General features: G+C 32.6%; 3 protein-coding genes across 4 annotated transcripts in view; 1 reads left to right on the forward strand and 2 right to left on the reverse strand.

The window, feature by feature from the left end:
• The window catches only part of LOC126865686 (uncharacterized), a 162,224-nt gene that overhangs the window by 127,302 nt on the left and 23,712 nt on the right, over positions 1–11,210 (reverse strand). The window lies entirely within an intron of this gene.
• Positions 3,153–8,060, reverse strand: LOC126865671 (zinc finger CCCH domain-containing protein 14). Of its 2 annotated transcripts, none has more exons than XM_050618462.1 (7): positions 7,881–8,060; positions 5,732–7,438; positions 5,480–5,633; positions 5,222–5,382; positions 4,847–5,141; positions 4,631–4,760; positions 3,153–4,541 (listed from the first exon to the last, which is right to left on the reverse strand). In XM_050618462.1, exons 1-7 carry the CDS (start codon positions 7,917–7,919, stop codon positions 4,316–4,318), a joined length of 2,712 nt encoding a protein of 903 aa, XP_050474419.1. In that variant the 5' UTR covers positions 7,920–8,060; the 3' UTR covers positions 3,153–4,315. The 2 variants fall into 2 exon arrangements, with proteins under 2 accessions (XP_050474419.1, XP_050474418.1); XM_050618461.1 differs by having other exon boundaries at positions 5,480–5,645.
• On the forward strand, positions 8,159–11,174 carry LOC126865688 (short-chain dehydrogenase/reductase family 16C member 6-like). Its single transcript, XM_050618496.1, has 7 exons — positions 8,159–8,828; positions 8,897–9,034; positions 9,365–9,559; positions 9,682–9,811; positions 10,001–10,118; positions 10,181–10,306; positions 10,883–11,174. Exons 1-7 carry the CDS (start codon positions 8,679–8,681, stop codon positions 10,983–10,985), a joined length of 960 nt encoding a protein of 319 aa, XP_050474453.1. The 5' UTR covers positions 8,159–8,678; the 3' UTR covers positions 10,986–11,174.

Genomic DNA, 11,210 nt, shown 5'->3' on the forward strand with positions numbered 1-11,210 from the left:
AAATTAATTCTTGGAGACGAAATGAAAAGGGGTAGACAAAAAATACATTATGAAAAGCTATCGCAGTAGGAAAATAAACTTACTACTCGTTTATGCGGAAGCATCTTCCTCCTAATGACTGAAAAATTTTTGCCGTATTTCATGATGCCATCCGTGAAGAGTTGCTGTAACATCAAAACGCAACAACAAAAACATTAGAATGTTTAATTCTTCGTCAAAAGATACTACAATGGCGTAGAAGAGTTCCTTTTATATTCCAAGAGCGAATTCATTCTAATAGAGTTTCCACTATTAAATATAAGCACAGGTATAGTAACAAATAAAGAAAGACAACGCTACGAGTTATATGATATCAATTAAAATTCTTTAAAGAATCTACTTTGAAATATGAAACGTTGTACGCTAGTGTAAAAATTGGAAATTTTTATTGTATTGTCATAATCGATTCAATTTGATCGCCAAATTATCAATATTCTAATATTCGATTCCCGATATAAAATCAACTGTACGACACTTACCACATCCTCTGGCTTCCATTTGTCAACGATTTTCCGCGGTATATCTTGAGTACATATCATTTGCAGCGCTTCGTGCGACTCATAGTTGGAGATGTGAAGAACATCCGATATGTATTGTTCCGCAACACCAGAACACGAGTTTTCCATTGCTTCCGCGTCTGGAATGCCCTCATGTTGTTGCTTCAATGTTAAAGCAGTTCGGGCTACCAGAGTATAGTGATAGAACCAACCCTCCACATTCACATTCGGATCCCACATCTTCTCCTCCCGAGAAGTTGTATATTCTTTTTCAGAGTATGACCGATCCTGACATTCGGGGATGATAGCATATTCCTGCAATTTTAACAATTACATTTTTAATTCATCTCAATGAATTCCAAAATATCTGCCTTATAAAGGAAAAGTAACGAAGAATTAATGTTTATGGTCGAATGAATTTCACTTTAATCAAAACCTTTAAGAGAAAAAGGGGTACGTACCTTAATCCGATCTTTCGTCTCCTTGCCCTGCATAGAGCTCACTCGCTTGGTGCTCACTCGCTTGGAGCTCACTCGCTTGGAGCTCACTTGCTTTCTCTTACGTGCAGCCGATTTTCTCGACATCTTTCTGTCTAGCTAGCAATGTTATTACTACGACAGCAAGTGCAGGACTAATTAGAAATTTTATTGCGGTTTTGGTACTTTGGACTCGTAGTCCTTCGAAGAAGGATGAGCTGTAAGCCTCCCCACTACTTCTTGATTGTCCAATGGTCCTTTCGGCGGCAGGGTACTGGACAGTGATGTTTTCCTGCCAAATTTCTTCCATTGCTAGCGTTGTTGTACCGTTTGGCTAATTAAAGACATGAAATATCGAGTCGCTCCGCGTCTTTATCAATGATAAATCTTTGAATATGCTCGTTATTCGTGCTACGAAACTTACCAATTGGTACAAGTAATTGAGCATACCAAAGAGAAATCAATTACGATGAATTTGAAGATATATCAATATTAATATTAACATGGTAATATTAATATTATTTGAAAATATAGTATAATTATAGAAGAGAAGGATTGATGGATAAATGGAAATTATTTTAGTAATATTACTTATGATTTATTGAGAAATAGGCATAACATTGAGAGCTTCAGATAGACGAACAAACAGTCACGTACTCTTCTTAACGAAAAGTTATCGCGACGATGGAATTCGCGACTATATATTTGGAAATGAAGGCACAAATCGAAACACTGTTTGTGGTAGTGATGAATTATGCGAAATTGTAATTTGAAAGCATGTGCACGATTTGACGGGATGCGTTGGGCTGGCCACGAGTTTCGAAAGAAAACTGGACGGAACGGCAGAAAGCTCCGACTAGACACCGTGTCAATTCGTGAGATAAGATAAGGTCGGAGGAAATATTCACAACGACAGGGTATTTTCTGAAATTTTCTCGTGCAAAATATTATTGTTCTATTATAATTATTATCTTTATTTTACTCGGGACTGAATTAGACAAGTTATATACATGTTTCGAGCAACTATTCAGTGGTAATTTTGAAGACTTCGTAATTGCATTCGTGAATATTTAATACAATAATATTTGATAATTATAGACAATAAGAGAATTTCATATTCGTTATGACTCGCTCATATTTCTATTCTTAATCTTGTACCACAGAATATTTATATTTCATTTCGTAGGCACTTGATTAATGGTATATTGCAATGGCGATTGAGGTACCATTTCTAATACAGATATCAATACACTAAGAATACGATCAAGCAATTCCAACGACAGTGAAGCAAATTTTAGTTTCTTGTACCATTGTAATTTGTATCTTCCTCCTCGTTTATCCCTGTGACTAATTAGAAAATTTTATGAATCTTCGTATTTACAGAATATATTCTAAGCCCATTCATTACTCATAGTAATGAGACATGGAACAAACTATTGTGAATCAAAATAATATTATTAGTTCCGTATCTACGGAATGGCACAAACATTTCATTGTCGTGTTATCGTATTAGACAGGTTTTTTTTTTATAACAAACACCTGTCCAGTGGGGAAGAATTGATCTACAAGTAGAGGAAAACATGCTCTTAGATTATAAAACAGCAGTAGCAATTTATATATACGTATGCATATGTGTGTACAGGTTTATCGCGAGAATTTAATATATAAATAATAAATAATATATAATAGGCGAATAAAATATAATACGAAGATATAACTAATTACGTAATTAATACAGATTAACTGCAAGATAATTTCTTAGTATCTTTGATATTTAAAAAGTTCAATCTAGATTCTGAAAGAGTTAATGTTGAAGCATAATAATCAGAAGAAATTACTACTGGTGATACTGTTATATTTGTGATTTTTATTGAAATAAACTTATACTTTAACAGTATAATTACCCCGAAGATTTCAGATTTTCTTTTTGCGCTTACCAAAAATACGTGTGTATTATAACAAAATTGATCTTAACTTTTACTGAAATAGAAACATTATCTGATATTATTTTAATTATGATTATATCTATACTATATATATATATATATATAGTATATCAAAGCACATTACGGTTCGGTAATTCTAGTATTGATTGGATGATGAAGGTAAAATGTAGGAATATTTAAGAAAATAGAATTGCTTAAAATTTATAGATATAACCGTGTATTTATAGTCCTTTATACAAGATTTATATTCTCGTAGTACCTAAACAGGTTGATTAATGAATTTAATTTCATTGGTTTAATAAACGGATAATAAAGTGCACAAAGCTGGCTTTCGCTTTCTTTTACGCTACATTCACGTATGATAATAAAAATTATAAATTACACAAAAAAGTTTATATCATTTGTAATTCTCGAACAAATATTTTCTATTGTTCGAGTGAAATTATGTTATGACAATTACACTGCACAGCCATTGATTAATAAATATAGTTCGTGTAAATTTCGAAGGTAGGATTCTGTCTGATATAACGTAGAAAAAGAATTGAATGCCTATGTTTAAAATAGGCAAGAAGAGTGAACAAAAAACTCATTGTTTACTACAATTATATATATTATTTGTTAAAGTCGCATTAATATCGAATTAATGTAATGTTTCACTGATGTTTTCTTAAAACTAGGAGAAAAACGAATAGACACTCCACGCAATCTATTTAAACAGATCGGCGAAATGGTAAAAGACAATGCCTGTAATTCGTAGACCGGGGAACAAATAAAACTAGAACGCCATTAAATGTATTACTGAACAAATGCAAACTGCTGCTCCGTGAATCGACATGATGTATGATACAGATTAAATGGGAGTCGAACGTCGAAATTCCATCCAAAGTTTGCGATCGAAACGTACACTCGTTCATTTGTACAAAGTAGAATGTTACTTTTTTTTCATTGCATCAGCAAGAATACTATCTCTAGCAATATGTGAAAGAACAAGGTACATTGTAATAAAAGATTTTTGACCGTAATCGATAAAAGTTATACTACTGTAACACTGTATTCGTAAAGTGCAATACATGTAGATTAACTGAATATATCTACGAATGTATAAGATCTCTGAGTAAAAAGGAAAGATCCTTAATACTTTTCAATCATTAATTAGTCTCTTAGTTATCAACAACGCACCTAACATAATATAATTGGACAACATTGATCTATTGCTATTATTATTGCTACTCTCGTTACATGTATCGAGTTTTGTTACTGAAAATCAAGTAGTCGTGATAGTATCCTTGCTAATATACATGTCAATCTATCACTAGAGGAAAGGAAAATTTGTACATCGTTTGTACAATGGTGTGACTCAATCTTGTCTGCGCCATGTGAATTTCGCCCTTTGACTAGACGCTTCCACAGCGACCGGCATCGGGTGAGAATATGGACACGCTGGTTTAGTGCAGAATGGGTGATACTTGCACTGCTGGGCGGGATGAGAGAACACGCATCCTAGTTTTGTGCAGGACAAGCCGAATTTACATTTGGGATGTCTGTAAGCACACTTGTCTCCAAACTTACACGCAGGAAATGCACTATAATGTAGGAAAAGATAAGAAGCAGTTAAAAAATACTTAACTAATGTGAATGATAATGAATGGAAAGAATTAAATAAAATAGTAACCTGCACATAATGAGGGGATGAAGATACGCGCACTTATTTCCTAATGTACAATTGGGCCAGTATCTACATTTCTCTTTCGATTTATCTATCACCGCTACCGTGTTTTCTGTTAGTGGTTTTTTATCTAGACCTGGATGCAAAAGACAACGTTATATTTGTAAAATTTGTATTATAGAATTTATGTAAAAAGTAAATTAGTGAAATTGTATTATTTACGTTTAGCTAATAATGGATTCGTTAATAATGTGCTGGATTTTAAATCTGTGGGACTTGGTAAACGAGATCTATTATAAATAATTGGGCTTAATTTTCTCCTTTTTTTTGATATCTCTTCTATTTTCTCTACATTCTCCGTATTGCAATTTTCATTGTTCTCCTCCGTTCTTTCTTTTACACTTATATCACCTTCAGTTTCAATTTCCGTTGCTTGAAAGACAGAAGTTTCTGATTCATTCTGAATATATATATCGTTTTGAATTGTTGATAATGCAAGTTCGTCATCCTCATTCACCTATAAGTTAATGTCAATTGATAAAATGAATAAGCAGAATCAAAGAAAATTTACGGTTCAGACAATTACAAAGTATGTACCTCCATTTCCAGTCGTTCATCGTCGTCAGACGTCACTTTATCTTTCATTAAATTAGTGTTATATCCATTGAGCGTAACTAAAAATTTTTGGTTGTCGTCACTCCTTTGGAATAAAGACATTACGACACCCATATGTTCCTCGGTAACTGGTTGCGGTACATCTACAGACCGTATAATACTAAATATTAGAGAAACAATTTTAAGTATTATATATATCTCCAAAAAAAAAAAGAAAAAGTAGAGTAAAAATACACTTACAAGGCTTTGATTTCGATTCTGAAACATCTGTATTTAATTCTACTTGTATTTTTTCCATAACCAATCTTTTATTGGAATTCAAATGTACTGATAAATTTTGACCCACGTCTCGCACAGCGGGTGGTTTAAGATGTTTCAATGTTTGCTTTTTTTCCTGTGAAAGTTTCTTAATGAAAAAATATTCATCGATTAAAATATGTATCAAATTGTTTTTAATCAGTACTATTAATATCTATTACATTTTATACATACCAATAAGGATGGCTCCGGATTCTTTTGTGTAACAACAGATTGATTTGCCTCGGCAACAGCTCTTAATAAAAGTGATTGCGTAGCACGTTTTTGCGTTGGTTGCAATGGTTTTAGAGGTCTTGGTGTCACAATTACTTTACTGGGTATTTTAGTTTCCTCAACTTCTTCCTCTGCATCGCTGCATTCTTTGTTATTCTTTGCTAATAATTTCAGTCGTTTTCTATCAGTCTTAACTGGTACAGGTTTATTTACAGCTATTATATGGGATTTAATAGGTCCACTTGTACCCACAGATTGTGGGTCATCATCTAATTCCTCTTCTGCACCTAGATTGAGGTAGTCCTCATCCTCGCTACTTTGAGAACGTCTGATTGACGAATTAAAGCCAGACTTAACGCTAACTGGCTTAAAATTATTCTTTAATGGTCCCAATCTATTCTTTATATTTTTATTGTTGGACAAGGTATCGCGATCTTGTTCCAAAGGTTTGCTTTTAAATTCTATAGGTTCTTTATTCCCTAATTGTTTAGGTGATTTATTAACAGTCGCGATCCCTAAGCGATCTTTAATCGTACCCGTTGTTTTTTCTGCAGATTTCGATTTTAGATTAGAATTTACTTTCTCCCTTAACTCTAAATTTTTGGATGCTTTTTCGACCTTGGAATTACCCAGTCGAGTTTTTATACTACTAACTTTATCAGATTCATGTTTCAATTCGATCTCACGGTTCCTCTTCGTACGATCCTCCGTATCAAAAGGTCTTCCCCTCGGAAAATTATTATTGCGATTATCCAACCGACGCTTTTCAGTCTGCCTATACCGACTTTCGATATCCATTTTCTCTCTGTGAACTTCAAACTTTTTTCTTGGTGATACCACACCTAAACGATTTTTTACAGATACAACAGATGTAACTTTCGGTTTATTGACGCAAGACTTCAATTTCTTCGTGTTATCATCTGTTCTGCTCTCTCCATCCTCCTCGACTTTTGACCTTTTCACTTCACTTTGCTTTTTCTCCAAACTATCCTTATAACTACTTGTCGTGTCTAGTGGTCTTTTTAAATTTCTAGATGGTGTATCGTCCATTTTTGTCTCAACATAGGAGTCTCTAGATTTATTATTAGAAGACTCAAAAGTTGAAACTTCTTTATTTGTATTCATACTTTGACTATCATTTGTCTGTATTCTTTTTGGTACTGATTGCTGGGGAACAATATGATTTGCTGTTCCATCTGATTTAGTCTCGTTATTGGCAACTTTTACAAGTTTATCTACACTTTTATTTTGTGTTGTCTCCAATTTTTGACTAGATAAGAATGTTTTTGTATTTTGTTTATGGAATGATTTATCATCTTTCACACTTTTATTGGAAGACTTATCAATGGTCTGATTAGCAGCTTGATCTTCCAAAAAGGAAGTTGTTGATGTCTTCCTCTTTTTCCTTTCTTCCTCTTGTTTTACGACGACTGTAGGCACAAATTCCCTCAATGATCTTTTCTTAGCTACAGTAACCTTCTGCAATTTTTTCAATACTTGGTCATGCAACCAATCGACAAATGGAGTTGTGCAATTTTCCAGAAATAAATATAGATCCTCGTGCATCTGTTGACGAGACTTTTTATTTACAACCATTACTAAAATATAATCTGGTAGTTCTTCATCATATCTTATCCCTAATTCCAATAATTTAGCACGAATAGCACTCTGAAAAGAAAGAATTATAAGTCATTTTTATTGTGAAGTTTCTCATATAGAGATTGATGTGTTTCCCTTATAATTTATATAATTCCTTATTATTTTTGGCCATTTACAAAATTTCAACATCTTTATCGTTTCCAAATATTTTATTTTCAATGCATTTCCACTTTTTCTTGACTTTTAAATATATATATATGAAATTTCTATGCAAATTAATCACTAAATTAATCGAGCGTCGTATCGAAAGTGTAACTCCCATATAAAACTGCAATAATTGTAATGTGTAAATTGTCAAAACCTAACGACAAAACTATCATACAACAAGAAAGACATTAAACAGAGACTTGTCGATAATCCGCCAAAGTTCTGCATCGGAAATTATTGAACACAACAAGGCGAATAGAACAATGCAAGTATAATCAGGTAAAAGCGTAAATCTTTCACTTACCCGCAATTGATTCGTAACTTCTATCCCGCGTATATCCATGATGTTGATCACATTTAATAAATTGAACACGCGGGGAAAGAAAACTATTGTCGAGTCACAAAATCGACGATATTATCACGGATATTGAAGAGTAAAAACATTCTCCGCCACGAAGGATCAGAATCAGAATGCTTCCTTCTAGTAAGTAAGCAACCTAGGCAGGAAACTCTGTACGTATTCCAAGTATATAGACTTATATTGTATAAATAACAATTACTTCTCCTTAATACTTTTATAAACAGGGCGTTTATAAATCTCTTATTACCAAACTAAAAATAATATTCATACCGAAATTACATCGTTCATAATTTAAAATTATACAAGCGCAATGTGGATATAATAAATGCTCAATTCGCTTTTCATCAACTTTATATATATAGTTTCCCCTCTATTAGAATGAGCATACCGTGGACGGAAATAGTTTTGCCGTTGGTACGAGCAGGTAGGTCGGTCTATACTTTACTATCTTCATGACGTAGCAAAGGCGGCAATATATAAATTGAACATATATTTAAATGAAAAGAAAAGATGTGATCATGAATTTGACTAACTTCAAAAATATGTCTTTTCTGAATTGTTTTCTTGGTAAGTCCAAACAAGGAAAAATATATAGGTATTTTAATGTAATTCTCGAAATAAATAGTCCCTAAAGGTTTTACGTAATAGAAAACAGAAGCATTTCTACAACTGTCATTAACCATTGAATATTAATCAAAGCATTCAACGATTAATCGAGCAACTTCAAACAGGAAAATCGAGATGTCCTGTATGAAAAGTATCTTCACATTTTCTCATTTACTGTATGATCTTTTTGTCTTTTCTATGAGGATTACTTTCGCCATGACTGTAGCTGCTTTTAAAATGATTGTACCCTCTCGATCAAAGAATTTGCTAGGCGAAACGGTGTTGGTAAATAAATTTCATATTTATAGTTTCCACATTCCATTTCTCATCTCCTAAATATGTACATTCATTAGATAACCGGCGCTGGTCATGGAATTGGCCGCGAATTGGCTATACAATTAGCTTCTTTGGGTTGCATAATCGTTTGTTGGGACGTAGATACTGAAGCAAATCGGTCGACGATGAGTCTGGTATCAAAAAATGGTGGAGAAGTAAGGAAAAAGAAATAAAAGGCAGTTTGAAATAAGAGATTGCGTTAAAAGTTTTAAGTATAAGTATTCAGGTGGTATAATAGCAAATCGTAAGCTCCATCAAATACAAATTTATTTCTATAATATAATTTATTTCTAATAATCGCAACTTTGTTATTGTACCAACAAGCCCTATACTTTAATTAATATATCTATCTATCATATAGGATAGAAATCATTGGAAACCCTAATTTCTAATATTTCTGAATAAATAAAAATCTTATAATATTTTTATTTGATCTTCGATAGGCATTTCCATTGAAAAAGATATATACATATATGTATATTTAGGCTTACGGTTTCGTAGTCGATGTATCGAAAAGATTAGAAGTCCGAGAGGCAGCGAGGTTAATGAGAAAAGTCGGCGTACCAGAAGTGTCTATCCTGATTAATAACGCCGCTGTATTATATCATTGCCCTTTTTTGAATCAAGACACGGATATCATAGAAAAGACGTTCAACGTTAATGTTTTATCAAATTTTTGGGTTCGTTCATCAAATGTTCACTAATAATTTATAAAATGAAAAAGTTACTTAAAATTACAAGCAACATTAAAAATTGTAAATACCAATGAAACTGTCAGTTAAACCTCGAATTTTTTCAACAGACGATAGAAACTTTTTTGCCCACCATGATGCAAAATGGAAAAGGTCATGTAGTTTGCGTGTGTAGCATGTGTGGTATATATGGTGTGTCCGAAAAAGTAGCCTACTGTTCTTCCAAATTTGCTGTGAGAGGTAGAGGAATTTTTAATTGAAATATAATAATTTTTTAAATAGTTTGCCCATCGTTAAAAATGTGTTCAACATAACATTAATGCTGTAAATGCATCATAAATGGTATTGCCGTATTTTATTCCTTCTTTTAAATGAATATGACGCATTTCATGAAAAAGTATGAAATTACTAATAGTTGAATTTTAATAGGTTTGATGGAGGCTCTTTATGAGGAACTGCGATTGGACCACAAGAATACTAACATACGATTTACAACCATTTATCCATTTTATGTGGATACTGGGCTAGCCAGAGATCCAAAATATAGGTAACATATGGATAAAAAGTGTCTTGATTCAATCTTTCATTCCAAGTGTATGATTTTTATAGGTTTCCTTATATATTCGGTGTAGTATCACCTGGATATGCAGCAGGAGAAATAATCAAAGCAGTTAGAAGAAATTATACTGAATACTCTATTCCTAGATGTCTTCTTACCCTAAATTCCATTAACAGGTACTTTATATAGGATGATTCAGCTTTTTCCAGCCAAACGTTGTCAATATATTCTATAGATCAAGGTAAAGAAAACACGTCGTACAAATATATGTCACTGGAAGAATTGTTCTGAAGAGGAGTTCTAAGAACTATATGCGAAATGAACGGTGACGAACGTGCGTTATTATGATACGAAGTATAAGTAGGTGCGGAGTATTTACATAAGATATCGTAATACTTCTATAATTCTAGCTGCATTTAATAAAAATGTTTACAACGTTCGTTACCGCTCATTTGATATACCGTTTTCTTGCTATAACTCTTCTTCTCCTACTAATGTATATTTATCTAACATATTTTTTTATCTTTTTCTGTAAAATATACTGATAACGTTTGGCCGGAAGAAAACTGGGATACAGTCGATCTTCATAAATTTTATTACTCTAATTCAGGCTCAAATTCAATCAAGTTCTACTTCTACAAATTCTACAAATTCCAACACTTGAATATTAAAAACTTATATTCAACATATTCATTTTCTAATTTATACTCTCGCAAGCATAACATTTTTTTTTGAACGTTTATGGCCCACAGATTGATTCCCGAAAGTGCGATGAGGTTGATCCTTGATTTCTTGGCGAATGTGGATCGTAAACGCCGAGAAAAACTTGCAGCCCGTGAAACTGTCGCTTCGTAAAACATAATAATATTCATACATATATAAATTTATGTTTATAGAATGCGTCACAAGATAATGTCACGTAATGTCCAATTTAAAAATTACATTGTATTACATACAAACTCGATAACAAGACAATTTTTTGTTAGTACATACGTCATTAGGTATCTTACAGAATAATTACAATAATTATTTTAATTTTATTTATCTCATAGTAAAATATTTTAATAAAGGATTAAAGAT

This window comes from Bombus huntii, chromosome 5 (genome assembly GCF_024542735.1).
Source record: "Bombus huntii isolate Logan2020A chromosome 5, iyBomHunt1.1, whole genome shotgun sequence".
NCBI classification, from domain to species: Eukaryota; Metazoa; Arthropoda; class Insecta; order Hymenoptera; family Apidae; genus Bombus; species Bombus huntii.

Bases quoted from the DNA above. Each gene is read 5' to 3' on its own strand.
- LOC126865688 (XM_050618496.1), top strand. From the start codon at position 8,679: ATGTCCTGTATGAAAAGTATCTTCACATTTTCTCATTTACTGTATGAT. The intron at 9,035-9,364 runs GTAAGGAAAAAG...ATGTATATTTAG, and splicing joins TATCAAAAAATGGTGGAGAA to GCTTACGGTTTCGTAGTCGA. The intron at 9,560-9,681 runs GTTCGTTCATCA...TTTTTTCAACAG, and splicing joins ATGTTTTATCAAATTTTTGG to ACGATAGAAACTTTTTTGCC.
- LOC126865671 (XM_050618461.1), bottom strand. From the start codon at position 7,919: ATGGATATACGCGGGATAGAAGTTACGAATCAATTGCGG. The intron at 5,646-5,731 runs GTATGTATAAAA...TTTTTCATTAAG, and splicing joins ATCCGGAGCCATCCTTATTG to AAACTTTCACAGGAAAAAAA. The intron at 4,761-4,846 runs GTAAATAATACA...TTTTGCATCCAG, and splicing joins GAATCCATTATTAGCTAAAC to GTCTAGATAAAAAACCACTA.